The sequence below is a fragment of the Myotis daubentonii genome, chromosome 1 (genome assembly GCF_963259705.1).
Source record: "Myotis daubentonii chromosome 1, mMyoDau2.1, whole genome shotgun sequence".
Lineage (NCBI taxonomy): Eukaryota > Metazoa > Chordata > Mammalia > Chiroptera > Vespertilionidae > Myotis > Myotis daubentonii.
The window spans coordinates 188,930,870-188,950,292 of NC_081840.1; the positions used below are offsets into that span (position 1 = coordinate 188,930,870).

Consider the following 19,423-nt stretch of genomic DNA (forward strand, 5'->3'; position numbering starts at 1 on the left):
TTTTTATTAATTTGCAAATAACTTTGAGTTAACATTAATATTCAGTGCCATTCAGGACCCTACTGGTCAAGAATCATCTGAATAAAAGACATCATGCATTCATCCATTCATTCATGCATCTACTAAATAAATGCCTTGTAAATGCAAGGCACTGTGACAGATCCAATGAGGGAACTTAAACAACTAGTTAACTAACCTTAAGGAGTTCACACTCTCACTAGAAGATACAATACATATATCAAGGGTATGAGGTAAGGCAGAAATGAGAAGTGTTACAAGCAGTCTGGGGAGGTATGGATATAAGGCCATGGGAGTTCCAAGGGCAGACTTGGCAGATTATTTTTATCTGGGAAGAAGTATTAGAGGAAGCTTTAAAAAAGTCACCTTTGAACCTGAATGTAAAAAAAATGTATTTGAAGAACAAGGAAGTGGGGAGAGGAAGGGCATTTCTAATTGGTGGAACTATTAGAAAAGATATGGATGAGAAAAATAGGAAGCATGTCCAGGGACCAGTTGGTAGTTTAGTTTTGCTCAAGTGCAAGGGTGATCAGTGGGGGTAAAGGTGGCAACACAGGCTGGCAACAATGAATGACCGTGGCTGTTGTCGCTCATTTGAGCTTGAAGTCTTAGCCACTTCTCTTGGCACTAGGAAGAAAACGGCGTTTTCAAATCAAAAGTGAAACAAAAGAGTAGCACAGGGAGAGGATGTACTTAATGAATGGTGGATACTGGAGGGAAATAGCTGGTCAGAGAATGAGAATACAAGACTGAAGGACAGAGCTGGCGACAGATTTAAGAGTCATGGGCATGAGGTGACAGTGGAAGCTATAGGACTGTTCAGGAGAAAGTAGAGAAAGGGGTTAAATATTTTAGAAGGGCCCTCAGTACCCCTGTATCACCTGGCACCAAAGTATTTAATGACTTTAGTGATGAACAATAAAACAGTAGAATCACAAACATATTTGAAAGCCCTTTCATCCTTGTTAAGTATCCCTCCCCTAACACACGGCATTGAAATGGGATTAAGTGAGAGGGTTAGAGTTCTGCTGTTCAAAACAGTCATGAAAGACTAATGTTTTTTATAAACGTTTTCAGCAACATCTTAGACAACACAAACTTTTATCAGCTTTCTCTCTGCGAGCATGCTGATGTTAAGCTGGGAGAATTGAACATACTTTCTGTTTGCCAAATGCATAGTACATTCTCTGCACTTCCAGCACTGTAGGCCCAAAGTGTTTCTAAAGAAACTTTACCTTTGTTCAAGTTGTTTAATGGTAGCAGCCATCTGATTGGTCTTCTCTTCCAAGCGACTGTTTAGTTCACTTTTCTGTTTTACTCCTAAGTCTGAACTCTGTTATGGAAAAGAATTATGAGTGATGTATATTCAATATAAAATCCTGAAAAAAATCCACATGCCTTTTGAACCTAATGGTGTGTGGGGAAATAGAGAAATAGAAATGCTCATATATTTGGGAACTAGTTAGTTCCCAAGTGTAGAAGAAACAAAAAGCAACGTTTAAAATTAGTAGTGTTTTATGCATCTTTCTCACAAAAATCAACACCAGAAGGTTCATCAATTTAGCATATTCCAGTATAAAAGCTAATGGAATATATAACTCAGTTGGTAGGTCAGACTGCAGAATAGAAATTATCTCACAATCTGAAAAGTGGCCATGGCGATGGTCAGATTCCTAAAGTGGTTTACAAGCAGCTAGCCTCAAAATGAGATGCGGCTCTTTCTTCTGGTATTTAAAGTGTGATTCTAAACAAGAGGGGCAAAGGGAAGCCCTGGGACTTTAGAGAGCAGTGAGTTGGCTCCTGTTTCCTTCACCTGCAGCTTAAAGGCAAGTTCATGTTTGAGAGCCCTGAGGTCATCCAGCTGCTGCCGCAGACACACCAGGGCATCCTGCTTCTCGCAGACGTCCTTCTCCAGCATCTTCATGGCCAGCTCCATCTCCTGCCTCATGCTGATCTGGATCTCCAGTTCTTTCTCAACATCCTGCCCCAAAGGAAAAGGAAGTGCTTACTCTCTCTCATCTATGCACAAACCAAAAAATTCCACAGGAAAAGGTACACCAAACTCTCAGGTCTGAATATTCTGACAAAATAGCTATAAGCTCTCATTCAATGCAGAGACATTAATGACAGGAATAATTAGGATAATTACAATAACATTTACTCAGTAATTTACAAATCTGAAGGGCTTAGTAGGCCAAAGGTAGTGCTATTTAATATGTCTAAAACACACACACACACATACACACACACACACACACAAATAAATAAATAATAAAAAATAAAAAATACACACATACCTGAGGTACTTCATCAGATATTAAGATAGACAACTGATGTCATGTCTTATTATATAAATATATATAAACTAGTGAACATACATATTTATATACTGTTATAGTAGCCAGTACAAAATGAAGCAGTTGTAATTCTCTTCAATTTGGATATTGTTGACATATTCAAGAGCCCAAGAAATAAAAAAGATACTGTGGGTTCCCAGGGTAACATTCAATTACTGTGAATAGTCAATATGGCTAACTTAATTTTTAGATTCACTTAACATGAGCCTCTTTTTGTTCCAACCATTATTACTGTAACATTATTTGGATGATCAAAGCTGTAAACTCCTGAGGTTCTTCTGCATTCAGGCTATCCCAAGGCACAGCTAGGACCTCGCCTACTTGCTTGGTTTCTTTCCTTATTCATTTATTTATTTATTTACTTAAATATATTTTATTGATTTTTTTAACAGAGAGGAAGGGAGAGGGATAGAGGGTTAGAAACATCAATGAGAGAGAAACATCAATCAGCTGCCTCCTGCACACCTCTTATTGGGGATGTGCCCGCAACCAAGGTACATACCCTTGACGGGAATTGAACCTGGGACCCTTCAGTCCACAGGCTGATGCCCTATTCACTGAGCCAAACCAGTTACGGCTTCTTTCCTTTTTTTTTTAAACATTTATCTTATTGTGACATAAGGATGTGTAAAATTTTGTGTAAAATTTTTATCACATGCCGCTTAACTGAGGCACTCCTCTAACATGGTTAGCATGACAGAAATTGGATTAGACTGCTTCTTATAAAGTTGCCATATATTATTTGTAGGAGCATCCTTGTAGAAAGTATTTTGAGATCCAATTCACAAACACATAGAAGGAAAATGATAATTATTTCAAGGATGTCAAAACAGTATTATTTTCTCAGAAAACCTGAAATTCTGTTTTATACACTATTAGTGTATAAGGCTCACTCCTTATTTTCAGCCTTTTTTCTATTGTTAGAGACACTACTGGGGTGGTGGTGGTGGATTCTTTTGTTTGTCATACTATCTAAATTGCAGGAAGAATTAATATACTAATACCAGGGGTGTATTAGTACACTAATACTTGGATAAAATGCAGTTCAAGAATATTATTCCTTAAAACCAAGATGGCGGCATAGGTAAACACCGGAAATTGCTGCCTCCCACAGCAACTTCAAAAATATAACGAAAAGACAAAACGGACATCATCCAGAATTACAGGAAGGCTGGCTGAGTGGAAATTCTACAACTAGAAGGACAGAGAAAAGCACACTGAGACTCAGAGGAGCTGCGGAAGTAAAGTGCAGATGTACGGAGGCTCGAGCGTGCGCGGAAAGGGGCTGGCACCTGAGGGCACGGCTGTCTTTTTGAATCGGGAGGGAGTCACTAGCTCCTGACTGCTCTGAACTCCGGTTCCGGGAAGTCTCTGGGGACCCAGGACTCATATGGGGAGAAACTGGACTGTCTGGCAGCAGGCAGAACTCGGAACTTGAGGGCGGCTTTCCCTCAGAGGTGCTTGCAGCAATTACCGGGACACTGAGATGCACAGCCCCTTAGGGCATGGCTGAGGATCAGCCATAGCTGCTTGCTCCGCCCTGTTGATTCCTTGAGACCCCGCCCCCCCCAGGCTGTAGCAGAGGCTTTTGCATATGAATGCCCTGGCCCTTTGCAATCTGAAAATTACCTAACAAATTACAGCTGGGCCAGACAGACCCAGAACTTCCAAGAGAAGGCCCAAGGCCCCACAGCAGCTTGCATTGCTTCACAGCTGGGCTTCATCTGGGCACCTCCAAACTCCAAAAAAGGAGCTCCTGATGGGTAACCTCGGGCAGAGGCTAAATTAGCACCTCCTTAGATCCAAGAACCAGTATATGAAGTGGTCAGAGTGGGACCATCCAATTACAACTTCTCAGATCCAAAAGGGACATAATCAGGGGGCAGACTCAGTGAGCACCAAAGCCCCATTGAAGCAAGTCTTGCCCCGGAGGGGTGTCTCTAGCACAGAAGTCTTCCCACTGCAGACACAGCTGATTCTCAAAGCCAATTGGCCTGGAGGTCAATTCCTCCCAGTGATCCTACAATAATCAAGGCATAACTACAACAAGACTGTGCACAAAGCCCACAAGGGGGTGCACCAAGAGTGTCCACCTCAGGTAACTGGGGAGGCTGAGCCACTGGGCCCCATAGGACACCTAGCACACAAAACCACTCTACCAACACAGGGAAGCATAAAAAATGCGGAGACAAAGAAACAGGTCACAAATGACAGAAATGGAGGAAAGCAAACGACTGGATATAGAGTTCAAAACCATGTTTATAAGGTTTTTCAAGAATTTTCTGGAAACCGCCGATAAATTTAGTGAGACCCTGGAGGATATGAAAAAAGACCAACTAGAAATTAAGCATACACTGACTGCAATAAAGAATAATATACAGAGATCCAACAGCAGACAAGAGGATCCCAAGAATCAAGTCAAAGATTTGAAATACGAAGAAACAAAAAATACCCAACTGAAAAAGCAAAAAGAAAAAAGAATACAAAAATATGAAGATAGTGTAAGGAGCCTCTGGGACAACTTCAAGCGTACCAACATCAGAATTATAGGGGTGCCAGTAGAAGAGAGAGGGCAAGATATAGACTTACAAGTCCAGGAAGTGCAGAGAACCCCAAACAAAAGGAATCCAAAGAGGACCACACCAAGACACATCATAATTAAAATGCCAAGAGCAAAAGACAAAGAGAGAATCTTAAAAGCAGCAAGAGAAAAAAAGTCAGTTACCTACAAGGGACTACCCATACGACTGTCAGCTGATTTCTCAACAGAAACCATGCAGGCCAGAAGAGAGTGGCAAGAAATATTCAAAGTGATGAATAGCAAGAACCTACAACCAAGATTACTTTATCCAGCAAAGCTATCATTCAGAATTGAAGGTCAGATAAAGAGCTTCACAGATAAGAAAAAGCTAAAGGAGTTCATCACCACCAAACCAGCATTATATGAAATGCTGAAAGGTATTCTTTAAGAAGAGGAAGAAGAAAAAGGAACTCTTACCATTTGCCACAGCATGGATGGAACTGGAGAGCATTATGCTAAGTGAAATAAGCCAGTCAGAGAAGGATAAATACCACATGATCTCACTCATTTGTGGAATATAATGAACAACATAAACTGATGAACAAGGACTGATCCAGAGACGGAGAGGCATTGATCGGACTGTTGGGCCTTGGAGGGAAGGTAGGGGAGGGTGGGGGTAAGGGGGAAAGATCAACCAAAGGACTTATATGCAAGCATATAGGCCTAACCAATGGACACGGACAACAGGGGGGTGAGGGCATGAGTGGGGGGTGGGGGGTAGGGGGTAACGTGGGGATAAGGACACGTATGTAATATCTTAATCAATAAAAAAATAATTAAAAAAAGAATATTACTCCTTATTATACATTCTCATATGTATTTTTTTCATAATACATATGAGTCTCAAAATATTTTAAGACTAACACTGATGACACATCTTTCTATTTATGTATAAGAACAAGAATAAATTCAGAAGTAACAGCTAAAAATAAAAGAATACAATTCTACATTAATGGCTCTTAGTGATGAGGCGAGAAGCTGCCCCCTCCAAGGGGACATACCAGAATCTTCACAGGAGTGATGACTGAAGTGGGGAGGAGGGAGTGCAGAGTTTATAAAGTAGTTACTATAGACCTAATGTTTTTGCAATACAAACTATAAAATCAAGTAAATAAAGATTGCAAAATCTTATTTGCAGTTGAGAATACGTGTACTCAGAAAATTGACTGAGAAAGCATAGGGAATATGGGTTAACAAGAGTGAGAAACAGTTTACAGGATGCATAAAAATGTGTTAGTACACTACTGCTGTTCCTGGCCTCGGTCTAAGACAAACCCCTAAGCAAGCTGTTACATTTGCCGTCTTCTGAATTCTCAGAATGTAAATGAAGTTTACCAGTCGCAATTGTGTCTCCTCCTTTAAATGCTTTCTTGCTTCACTTAGTGCTTGCCCTTCTGAAGTTCTGTCTTGCTTAGGAGCCTTGAAATGATAAATAAAACAGTACATTTTTAAGGATAAAGAATTTATACAGTTAGCTAACACCAGCACTCCTATTTATTAAGAGAAAATGATCAAACCTAAGCAGATACAACAATGAATGAAGACAACAAAGAAACTGAAGAGGGTTAGTAACTTACAAATTCTTAAACTGAATTGAGGATTTCTTTCTATTTTGTTTCAAGTCTTTTGATAGTTTACCAAACCAAGTAGTAGAAGTTTTAAAAATCAGCCTCTAAAAACAAAATAGTATTCACTGTCAACTATGAATTGGGCCAAATGTTCAATTGGGAATATAATCCTTTTCCAGAGATCTTACATCTGGTATCTCTAACCATCCAGAGAGATCACAGCTAAAAATAAGGAATTCATCAGAAAATTCTTCTGAGCGGTCACAGTTGTTTTCACAAAGTCCATGCATTAAAGTCAAAAGTTACTCTTAGAAAACGACTTTGTTCCTTACTCAGCCTAGTTACTTTTTAGGAACCATTTTAATAACTGGATGTTTGGGTTCCTAGGTCACAGTAGGTTAGAAGCATGAGGATACAAAGGAACAGGAAGACCTTTCTAGAGATACAATACTACCAGCAGTATGAAGAAATGCCAACAAATCATGAAAGACAGAAAATTACACCCACAGCCATCTGGGAATATTTAGGTACAGGAGCTAGAAGCTCTATCAACCTCAACAGTTCCCTAAAGTAGCACCACTATAATTTAGTGCAGAATTGCCAATGTGGATAGTTCTGATCTTCAGTCATCAATGAGCTAAACCTGTTACATTACATCCTCTACTTAAGAAGGCTTATAATTGTACAATCTATAAAAGGCTTGCAATGTATCTGTTTAGACATATATAAAAACTTTGATCCTTTACAAAATTAAGTTATTTAGAAGGTTCATTAACAAAGAAACTCTTTCCCAGTGGTATCATATAAACACTTCTTACAAAACAGTAAAATGGTCAAAAATAATGGTACATTTAATATAGCAAATCTAACACTTAAACACAGCACAAATCTTTATTTATTTATTTTTTTAAAAATATATTTTATTGATTTTTTTACAGAGAGGAAGGGAGAGAGATAGAGAGTTAGAAACATCGATGAGAGAGAAACATCAATCAGCTGCCTCCTGCACATCTCCTACTGGGGATATGCCCGCAACCCAGGTACATGCCCTTGACCGGAATCGAACCTGGGACCTTTCAGTCCGCAGGCCGACGCTCTATCCACTGAGCCAAACCGGTTTCGGCAACACAGCACAAATCTTTAGTACATAAAAACAAGAAACTGAATTAGACTGTTTCAGATGTAGACGGCGGTGAAGCCAAGGAGCAGCTGTAAAAGGAGCACCACCCTCCCCTAACCTTCACTGTTCCCCAGTTTTCCGTGAAGCCGCAGTAAAAACAGTTTGATATTGTGAATGCTTGTTGCTTCCAAACACTCCTCTAGAGGCTCCCCCACCAACACTGACACTCTCTCCAGGAATATTTTATACATCTAGTGAGATTACCTTCCGATTGGATTCCAGTATGTAGGAGCTTTCCTCTTTAACTCGCTCCATTTCTTCTTGCAAGGTAATAATCCTATTGTTTGCAACTGCAAGCTGTTGATAAAATTAGAAAAAAATAATCTTTTATCTTTCTTTTATTAACCAGGATAGGAGAATTCATGATCTGCTAGGCCATGATTTTTCAGGATTAGCTATTCTTAGAAGAAAAGAAAGCTATTTATAACCCCATTAAAATGTCCTTATAAGGAACTTAGAAGAAATATTTTGAAAGTAGCTTAGATTCAAATTTAAAATATCTCCTTTTGCTGCTCTTTGTGTAAACTTTATTTCAGTACCAAAATGTTAATATCATTTACCTTAAGGGTGTCCTCATGGATAATTTATATTAAGTTATAACACCCATCTCTAAAGCTTTTTTTTAAAAATATATTTTATTGATTTTTTTACAGAGAGGAAGGGAGAGAGATAGAGAGTTAGAAACATCGATGAGAGAGAAACATCGATCAGCTGCCTCCTGCACATCTCCTACTGGGGATGTGCCCGCAACCCAGGTACATGCCCTTGACCGGAATCGAACCTGGGACCTTTCAGTCCACAGGCTGACGCTCTATCCACTGAGCCAAACCGGTTCCGGCATCTCTCTCTCTAAAGCATTTAAGAGGTCACCTCATGCCTTGGGATCCATCTTATGAATCCTCCATTAGACTTTTTACAAGAGTAAAGAAATGAGCTCCTAAGTTCTTGAAGGTGCCATTAAGCACTTAAGAGAGTTTTCATTTCAGCACCTAAAAAGATAAGGTAATGTGATGAGCAGAATGCAGCTAAGGGGAAACACTGTTATCCTCATTCTGCAGGAGGGAACACTTCTCTGTACCTACTGACCTGTATTCTCCACAGAGAAAGTGAAGGGGCCTAAATGAGGCTGGGAACGGAAATGGGCAGACTCCTCTTGGCCAGGCCTGGATCGCTTTTTATTATCTCTGCACTGGCAGTGGGGCTAACGCGTGAGGACAGGGGAGCTAGGCTCAGGCATGCTTTCTAGAAGCAAGTCTGGAAGCCCATTTCTCCGTCTCTCCATGACCTGATGGAGCATGAAGAAGTAACTCTGGTCTAGAGCCAAGTGCACCCTCAGACAGCTTCTGCCAAGGTCTCAGCATCAAGAGAAAATATTAGGAGATGACAACTGCAGATCCAAATGGGCTTTCTAAATCAGCTGCACAACAACAGAGTGCATGTTTATATACCGTTACCTGTTTAATTCTTCTCATTTTGTTATGTTGGCTCAGAACTCAGGAGGTGAAAAGTCTGTGTTTTTACTTTTAACACTCGTCCTCTTAAATCCAAAATAGATGGATATGAGAAAAGGCAGGCCTCATTAGCTTTTTCTGCTCTTTATTAAGCATATACACAATGCTTACCTCTCTCTATGGTAAACGTTCAAAGTTTTAAGAAAATAAATCTTATTGGTAAAACAACTAAGTCAATGAATAAATAAATTACTATATTTAGTAAAATAAACCTAGATCAGGAGGACAATCTTGTGACTGAGGGAATAAAATTAACAAGTATGTTTATACTAAGTGCCTGTGATGTGTCAGGCACTGGTCTAGGCCCTTATGTATTAAATCATTTAATTTGCACAAAAATCTTAATGTTCTTATCATCCCCATTTTACAGATAAGCTAACCAAGGAATAGAGGCTTAAGTAATTTGCCATATTTTGAAAGCCAGGTGGGATCAAATTCTAAAGGTCATATCCATAAATTACAGTTTTAATATAATTTAAGAATCTATACTAAAAAATGAAGCCCACAGAGCTGAGTAATAAGGACGTGTTATTTTTAAAAATTAAATTTATTGAGATAACACTGGTTCATGAAATCATACAGGTTTCATGTGTACAACTCAACAAAACATCACGTGCACACTGCATCCTGAATAAGAAAGGTGTTTTCAAGTTGTAACAATGAAACTGTTTGTCCTGGAAAAAAAAGATTAACAGCATTTCCTAGTTACTATTTTAACTTGGTTTTATTGAAATCATATTTACCCCACTGCAGAATAGTTAGAAACAGAGAAGGTAAAAAAGTCTTTGCCACCTGGAAAATTTTATTTAAGGTTTTAAAAAGAAACATCTGCCAAACCGGTTTGGCTCAGTGGATAGAGCGTCGGCCTGCGGACTCAAGGGTCCCAGGTTCGATTCCGGTCAAGGGCATGTACATTGGTTGCAGGCACATCCCCAGTGGGGGGTGTGCAGGAGGCAGCTGAACGATCTCTCTCATCGATGTTTCTGACTTTCTATCCCTCTCCCTTCTTCTCTGTAAAAAATCAATAAAATATATTTAAAAAAAAATAAAAAGAAACATCTAATGCCACTCGGGGGGTGGGGGTCGGGGGGAAATGTAGCTTAGACTTTGGTAGGTTAGGGAAAAATATATTAATCAGAAGTGAAACATGAACTTATTTTTCTCTTTTTATTTTAGGGACTTTACTAAAAGTTTTCACATATGTATTCTTATCTGATCTCTAGAGAAATTGTGAGGCTGAAAGGGGAAGTGTAATACTCTCATCTGCTAGCGAGGGAACTGTGCCTTTGGAAGTCAAGTGACTCACTTGTGCAGCAGCACATGACATGCGGCACGTCATGTAAGCAGGGGTCACTGGTCTTCTGACCAGTGCTCTTTGTGTTATCTACTCACCACCCATGCAGAAGATCAGGCCTGTGAAGGTGGAGAGCTGCCAATCTGGCACATATAAATCAATGCTTGGCACATATGAATCTTTGTCTACCTCTAGCACCGAAAATGTTTGCTGAATGAATAAATGGTGAATATCATGCTATATGCTAAACATGAACTCTAGGCTAGTTCAGACAAAACAAAAGAAAGCAAGATATTTGATCAGTCTAGGTTCTAGGCCAGTAGTCCAACTGTACAACTGAGACCCCTGACATAAGCCAGCTGGCCATTCTTAGCCACAACAAAGAGTTATGTCCTATATTAGACATTATCTGAAAAGTCAAGTCCTTTATTTCCATGGCTCCAGGGAAATTACTTGCCACTAATGCACATCACTAAATTCTATAACTCAATCAAAGAATTTCCAAAACACTTACTTCCTCTGTCAGTTTAGTGTTCGATTTTTCTAGTGCATCCACTTTTGCCTGAAGGTTGTTTACAGTAGCACTATCAAGAGAAGAAAAAACATAATGGTTACTTTTGAGAAATAGAACAATATCCTGTATGTCCTTTTAAACACCCATCATACTTTTCATTGTAATGCCCATGATTTTTTATAGACTTGCAAGCTCCAAGATAACTTACACGGGGGGCTATGTCTTAGCAGCTTCATCATTGGCACTAAAGTTTGTTTTTAATAAGGACTGGTTGAACGAAATAAAAGAATAAATGCACTATACAGTAGACTTTAAGTTTTACTTCTGTATAGGGTACCCCCAAAAATGTATACACGCTTTTAGCTGATAGCTCAATGTTTCTTTCTTTTTAGATTTAACCCATAGGAATTAATAATTATTCAAAGTGCGTATACATTTTCTGGAAACCCTGTATAATAATAGGCTGCATTAATTAAATGCTTACCACACACCAAACACTCTTCAAATGATTTTACTTGCATCATTTCATTTACTCCTTTCCACAACCCTATGCATTAGGTATCCCCAATTACAGAGAGAAACTAAGGCATGAAAAGAGGAAATTAATAATGTCACGCTTGTATTTCATTGTCAATTATAACAATACCTTTGCTTAACTAACATCTCCATAGTTCACTGTAATCATTATTAGCTCTTACATTGAGTTTGCACTTAAATTGAGTTTTCTAGCTGGAATCAAGACAATATAAATTGAAATTGATATAATCATATTATGGTCTTTATTTAAATTAAAATGATTCTTTCATAAGGAAAACTATAAATAAGATAATAGATATATTAATTCTCCTTAATTATTTGACAGTTTTTAGAATAGGGATGGGAAACCTTTTTTCTGCCAAGAGCCATTTAGATATTTATAACTTCATTCACGGGCCATCCAAAATTACCAACTTAAAAATTAGTCTGCTATATTTGGTCAAACATGTAATTAACGCACCCCTAATGCCTTGGCATGGCCAGACCAAATGATTTCACGGGCCTTATATGGCTCGCAGGCCTTATATAGCCCTCAAGCCAGATGTTCCCCATCCCTGCTTTGGAACATAAATGTACTACTTGAGAAAACAAAGACATTTTTGTCTTATCTCCTCAGTGGAGAGAAGACTGTTTCAAGTTCTGGAGAGTTCTGAAAAATACTTAGTGAGTACTTGGTAAATTAATGGTAGTGATGGTGAAGACAGGGTAAATTAATACTATCAATTTTATATATGTGAGAAATACAAGGGACCAATGAGATATGATTAATCTAAAGATACTAAGGCAATGAGTAGTTTACTCAAGATTAGTCCTGAAATATGTGGTTGGATCAAAAGGGCCAATTTCAACTGTAAACGGTAGGTACTCAAGTCATAATTTCATTCACCGTTGTTTTGATGCTGTAGAAACGTAACTCCTGTTTATATCAATTAGCATATGGTAAAATTGGTTTTGTTATACATTGTTTTGCTTAAAGTCACAGAACCTATCAATGATATTAAATGAGGACTTACCGTATATCACATATTTAAGAATCTTAACAATGTATGTATTTAATCACTAGAAGTATAATTACATACTAATCTTATTACTGCCTTTCACTAAAGGTCACCAAAACAATTAAATGCCATTTCTCCAGTGTCTAGCTAAGTGGCTGGCAAGCAGGAATTCTACATACTTTTGTTCAGTATTGTCTCAATTTATCCTCACTGCTCACCAGTTTACCTTTCCCTTCCCTTGTAACAAACACCCCTGTAAAGTAATAATATTTATTCATTCTTTACTTCAGATGTCTGTTGAGTTCTTCTACATAGTTTTTCTGATCCAGAATTGCAGTAATCTGGCCATCTCTGGAGGAAAAGTGGGAAAGAGAGAGAAAAAAGAAATAAAATAAATAATATTAGAAATATCAAGATCCCCATTCCCCCAGTCTTTTCATAAAACATAGAAAGGAAATTGTGGCATAGATACTCAATCAGAAGACAGACCTGATATATAATCCCCTCGACATCAACAAGAAAGACTTGAAGGTTAAAAAAATTAAAAAAGACACGCAAAACTCCATATTAATAAAGCCCTTATTATAGCTTACACACATCATAACTTAGGTAATAGATATAACATTACAATCTGTCAGAGGTATTTAAAGAATAAACATTTTCTTCTCCCAGCTGACAGATTTTTTTAGCTTCACTAGTTTTATAACAATTTTCCGTTTGTTGTAGGAATTGAATTAAGCTTCCTCTGGTGTAATAGTTGTTCTCAAAGGATATATATTTGCCTTTAAATGTCATTTGAATTTCAAAATGAATGGTATAAAAAGGTTTTCATAAAGATCAAGGGTTTATTATCACATGAAAAAATAAAGTGTGAAAAAGGGAGGTTTACTTTTCAAACCAACTAATCTATAACAGGCAAAATTAAACAGCTAGACTTTTCAACTGAAGGTAAAATCAAGGCCACAGACCTCTACAACTACTTAACAAGCCATATAATCTTAGCTCAATGTCCAAGGTTGAAAACTTCAAAATAATTATGCTTTCAACTGCTAAATTTATAAAAGGCATAAGGTGTGCTTTTGATCTCCAATTTCTAAGTAGTATATAAATCTTTTAAAAAACTTTTTATTGTGAAATAATTATAGATTTACAAGAGTTGTAAAAGTAGCACAGTTCCCATATACTCCCCCTTAATATTAACATTTTACATAACCCCACGATGCATATTTAATATTGTAAATTTTAAGCAAACCGAGAATGTAATCCTTCTAATCAAGAAAGACCATATTTTCAAACACTATCTGAAGAGATGGAGCATTGGGCTCATCTTATAAAATTTTTCATTCTGTTTTCCCCTGAACTACATAGCAGGAAAATCACTTTAATTACAACCCCTTTTAGGGTTTAGCAGACACAACAGACAGTTTTGGCAAGATGCTATTAAAGCTAAACCACTAGAAATTCTTCGGCAAGTCTGATAAAAAGTAGTATTGTTGTAAACTTTAAATATTATCAAAGAACATTAAATAAGAAAGAAACCTAATTTTCTTTGTACATACCCTTCACTACCTTTACTGCTGTTCCCATCCTTGAGGTACATTGAAAAGTCTATAACTCCAACCTACAGAGAGAATTTTCAGAATTTAATATAAAATTAGATTTTTTTCTCCAAGGCATAACACATCTCATTCTAGATACTCAAAACAGTTATATAATCATGACAATTACTAAAAATTTTAAATGACATTTTAATGTTTACTTTTATTATAATCAAGAATTGATAAGGGCTCTAAGTAAAGACTCAGGTTAATTCAATAGGACTAGAAGCCCAGATAAGACTAAGAAAGTCAACAGAATACTTAATATGAATTTGAGGTTTAAAGTTTCTCTTTTGTTTATGTCAAGTATTCTGCTACAGAACCATTATGTTCACTTTTAGAAATAACTTTTAAAATTATAGTTACAATAATAATGTGTATCCCCTTTAGAAGTTTTAGAAAATACAGATAAGCAAAAGGAATAATACAAGACACCCACAGTCCCAACCAACTGAAGATGATCACTGTGACATTCTGGTATCTATTCTTCCACATTTTCATTGGTGTATGTCTACATTTTTCAAGATCGCTATTTTATCATTCAGCTTATTTCTTTTTTAAAATCCACATCAAAATATCATACTTCCTGTTCTCTATTTTCTCAGTGTAAAATGTAACAGAAATTCATTGTAGTATTTCATACAGAAGGGGTGAGAGAGATAGTCATAGTGAAAGCAGCAGGTTTACTTGTTGGGTAATGAATTTGTGCCAGGCCCTGTAAGTACATTACATGTACTCACTCCTTTATTCCTCACAATATCACTATGAAACAGAGACTGCATTTCTTATCCCCATATCACAGATAAGGAATCTGAAGCACCAAGAAACTTTGTAACTACAAAATATATTCAGCTAGAAAATGAAGCTGGAATCCCAACATAAACAGTTTGGGTTCAGAGCCTTCACTCTTAACTACCATGCTAAACTTACTTTTAGTATTTAGCCTGTGTATTTAGCCTGTGTATTTAGCCTGTGTATATACTTTAGCCTGTATATGTATATTTTAGCCTGCGCAAAATATTTTTAACAGGGATCACAGTCAAAATAAGAATTTGAAAAACATTTAGAATGCATAAATGAGCCAAGTTGGAAGGTAAAAAACTAATTTCATTCTCTCTCTCTCTCTCTCTCTCTCTCTCTCTCTCTCTCTCACACACACACACACACACCTAAAAAACTAATTTTTTAGATGCACATCAAAATGAAAGGAAATCATATATATATATATATATATGACTTAAAGAATTTCCCTTAATTTGGTTGGTATAATCTGATCAGTCCAAATTCTGAGATAAGGGAACTCAGAGTGACACACACTTGGTAACTGAGTACTTTTTCATACCTGAGAGTCCAAATCTTCTCCTTTCATACAGAAATTGGCATCAATGACATTCAGACCCACCAAAAGACCAGCAATTATGGCTCCTTCTTCTTCCATCATGAGCGCATTTGGTTCATAGAATTCGCTGTAAGAGAGATTCATGGAATGTTCTATTGTAATAAAACCTCAAGAACCAATGATGTAATCATGAGACAAGGAGGGAAACACTTGCCTCATGGTTGAATGTAGTCATTTATGGTAATAGCAAAAGAGTGAAAAATGGATTGGATACTTTATTTAGAAGATAGATGCATGAGGAGACTCTAGATAATAAATAGTCCAGCTGAAAGAAAAGTGATCAGAATGGTATTTTCATTGAAATGAGTATTCATGCTTTTCCCAGATATTTGTACTTGTGAACAGAAATTCATTTTAATGTAGACCGGTTTATCCATTTTTCCCCCTTTATATGTAGAACTTTTTATCTTCTTATGTCTTCTTCCAAAAATTTTATTGTTCTTTTTCTCATTTTATCTATGATCCATCTAGAGAAACGTTTTTGTGTGTGTTGTATTTGGATTTAATATTACATGTCAATTTCCTGTCTTATTGACCCTAGGTGCATGCCAAGGTGTCAAAAGCCCTTCCTGGCCCTAGCTGGTTTGGCTCAGTGGATAGAGTGTGCGTTGGCCTGCGGACTGAAGGGTCCTGGGTTCGATTCCAGTCAAGAGCATATGGCTGGGTTGTGGGCTTGATCCCCAGTGGGGGATGTATAGGAGGCAGCTGATCAATAATTCTCTCTCGCCCTAACCGGTGTGGCTCAGTGGATAGAGCGTTGGCCTGCGGACTTAAAGGTCCCAGGTACGATTCCAGTCAAGGGCATGTACCTTGATTGCAGGCACATCCCCAGTTGTGGGTGTGAGGGAGGCAGCTGATCGATGTTTCTCTTTCATCTATGTTTCTAACTCTCTATCCCTCTCCCTTCCTCTCTGTAAAAATATCAATAAAATATATATTAAAAAAAACAATTCTCTCTCATCATTGATGTTTCTATCTCTCTCTCCCTCGCTTCCTCTCTGAAATCAATAAAAATATATTTTAAAAAAACAAAACCGCTTCCTGTTTTCTGGAGGTGTTAAGTTTTAGACTGCCCTGCAAAGCCATATATATGCCACAGTGACAGACAATACATGTATGTAAAAACACTTATTCCTGAGTATGTGTGTGTGAGGTGTGGGAGAAGGTATCAGTTGAACTATGTGGAATTGTTATGAACCATTTGTTTCTGATGTACAAAAATGATAAATTTTATATAATTTGACCTTATATGATGAAGAATGTAGCAAAATCCAACAAGATGTTCATACCTGAGAAGTTCCTTTTTATTGATCAAAGCTTTCATATATTCTGAAAGTTTCTTTTGCATTAATGCCAATCGAAGCCAGGCTCTTCCTCTGCCTACTGGTGTCCTATAATACAGAAACCAAACAACTAAAAGTAGCAGAAATAGGGATCACAGTGGGACAGATTCACTTACTCTTGCTAGTGGTCCCCCAGCAGAACATGCACACTGAGGTGCTTCTCACAACTTCTCCTATGAGATCCTATGTGAGGGTTAGAGGGACCCAGAGGGTGTGTTTGGGACAAATGCTCTGGTGAAGAATTAATTACTGAGTGAGACCACCATCTGAAGGCAAGACCTCTGGGAGGCTCCACTGAAAATGTTCCATCAGAGTAGTACCAGTAGAGCCTCATAAATTTAGTATGGATCATATCGGTACCCAAATAATAATGTGGACACAGGCCACTTAGACCTCCATCTGATTATAATTAAACCAATCTAATACTCTTTTTCAAGTTCTAAGGTAGGTTCCAGATGTCAGTTCCTGAAGTTCACTTGACAACTGTTTTAATCTTGGTTTTCAAAGTCCATCAAACACATTCTTTTTCTAAAGTCAAGTCCAGTATGCCACCTCCCTTGATCTAATTTCTTGAAATTCACTAATTTCAACAAGTGCATTAAAAATAGCCCTGACCGGTTTGGCTCAGTGGATAGGGCATCGGCCTGCAGACTGAAGAGTCCCAGGTTCGATTCCGGTCAAGGGCATGTACCTTGGTTGCGGGCACATCCCCAGTAGGGGGCGTGCAGGAGGCAGCTGATCGATGTTTCTCTCTCATTGATGTTTCTGGCTCTCTATCCCTCTCCCTTCCTTTCTGCGAAAAATCAATAAAATATATTTTAAATAAATAAATAAATAAATAAATAAATAAATAAATAAATAAATAAATAAGAACATGTTTGGTATTTGAACATGGAGACAATCTCTCTCAGATTAATAATAACAATTACCCCTCAGACATACTTCTCTTAATATTTTACATTTCCAGTTCTCTCAAAACAGTGCCTATTTATAGCAACAGTATGCATTTTAGATAGTTATGAAATAAATTGTCATGATCATCATTATCTTAGTTCCACTCTTCAAGGGGATATTTAGTAAGAATGTTTCCCCTGACAAACAGAATTCAACCTTACACTTACTTAAGTCCAGGAAGATCTTTAACACTTGCTGTTATCTCTGCAGCTTCCGGAACAAGCTTTTCTACCAGTTCTAGAGGCCCCCAGAAGGATTTATTTTGTCCAAGGAAAGTTTTCTTAGCTATAAGGATATAAAATCATAGCAGTATTTTAATATTCTTTACAACATAAACATGCCCTCAACACACAAACACACACTTCCCATCTATTCAATGTTCTTTTTTGGGAACAAATCCTAGATCACCAGATATTTCTGAAATTATTCATGCTTTCAGAATCTGTAACATTTTATGAAAATCAAAATCCCCTACTTTCCAAGACTTAGTCCCTCCTCTTTCAGGAAGAATTTGTGGACTAGCTCTATAATATAACAAGACATTTTAATACTTAAAGTATTATTACTATATTTAATACTTTAATAGTACTTAAAGCTGTGCGATATGATGAAGAAAACAGTACAATAGGGAAGAATATATACTCCAGAAACAGGTATCAAATATTGGGGAGGTATGAGAAGCCAAGGTGAACAGGACCAGGTCCTGTGTTAAAAAGCTTGTGGTTAAGTGGGAGAAGCATGGAAGCAGAGTCAGAAGACCTAGTTCTAGCACATGCTCTGCCCCACTCACTGTGGGACTATGGGAAGGTCACATCCCATTCCAGGCCCTTCTGCAACCTGTCAAACACAACTGCCAGGCTGGACTAGATACTTGTAAGGGCCCTTCCAGCTCTAGCATTTAATGATCTGTGTTTTCTAAGCCCTGTAAGTCCTTGAAGTCAACCATATGCCTGCATCCATATAAAATGCATTCCAGTGGATTAATATTAATTCAAGCCTCTTATTCTTTGACTCCACAAAGAATGCTTTTCTTCTTGAATGTGTATTGTTAGGAAACAGCTGACTGCATGGCACACTGAGGCCATGCCTACCTTTTAAGCCGTGTTTCAGGCAGTGCTCCATCACCACGAAGAACTGCTGGAGAGGTGCGTAGTCAGAGTCCAGTGTTCTTCCCAGGTTCAGAGCTGATTCAATCAAACCCTTAATACTCAGCTTGGCCATGTTCATCAGGTTCATGCGTTCATTAGCCATGAGATAATTCGGATCTGCAGGCAAAGGAGATGAAAATGATGTCTGGTTACTGGAAATAGTGCATTTTAAAATTCACTTTAATTCCACGGTGTTGATTTTTGCATTGATGGTGCAAAAGAAATGGTGGATAAAACTGTTATTGTCTTGGCAAGAATTAAGGCAGTGGCAACAAATTATACTATTAGTTGTTGTAGTCTTCTCTGTCATATACTTGTTGTTAAAAAAAAGTCAGTTTCCCTTAGGAATATCCTTGATGAAAGAGTAAAAATTATTTTATCAAATTTTGAACTTTGAATACAGTCTTTTCATATTTTCCCTAC

At 37.6% G+C, this 19,423-nt stretch overlaps 1 protein-coding gene across 25 annotated transcripts in view; it reads right to left on the reverse strand.

Annotated features, from left to right (window-relative positions):
• RUFY3 (RUN and FYVE domain containing 3) overlaps positions 1 to 19,423 on the reverse strand; it is an 80,954-nt gene that overhangs the window by 13,532 nt on the left and 47,999 nt on the right. For 24 of the 25 annotated variants that reach the window (XR_009449138.1, XR_009449136.1, XR_009449137.1 and 21 more), the window contains 11 exons: positions 18,944 to 19,117; positions 18,020 to 18,137; positions 16,845 to 16,946; positions 15,499 to 15,622; positions 14,118 to 14,179; positions 12,844 to 12,909; positions 11,024 to 11,093; positions 7,909 to 8,001; positions 6,292 to 6,375; positions 1,832 to 1,999; positions 1,254 to 1,351 (listed from right to left, as the gene is read on the reverse strand). Coding sequence is in view for 16 of the 25 variants with exons in the window: in XM_059669258.1 (XP_059525241.1) it covers positions 1,254 to 1,351; positions 1,832 to 1,999; positions 6,292 to 6,375; positions 7,909 to 8,001; positions 11,024 to 11,093; positions 12,844 to 12,909; positions 14,118 to 14,179; positions 15,499 to 15,622; positions 16,845 to 16,946; positions 18,020 to 18,137; positions 18,944 to 19,117 (1,159 nt within the window). In the remaining 9 variants the exon portion in view is untranslated. Of the gene's footprint in view, positions 1 to 1,249; positions 1,352 to 1,831; positions 2,000 to 6,291; positions 6,376 to 7,908; positions 8,002 to 11,023; positions 11,094 to 12,843; positions 12,910 to 14,117; positions 14,180 to 15,498; positions 15,623 to 16,844; positions 16,947 to 18,019; positions 18,138 to 18,943; positions 19,118 to 19,423 lie in introns of those variants that run through there. The other variant, XM_059669380.1, reaches the window with a different exon arrangement.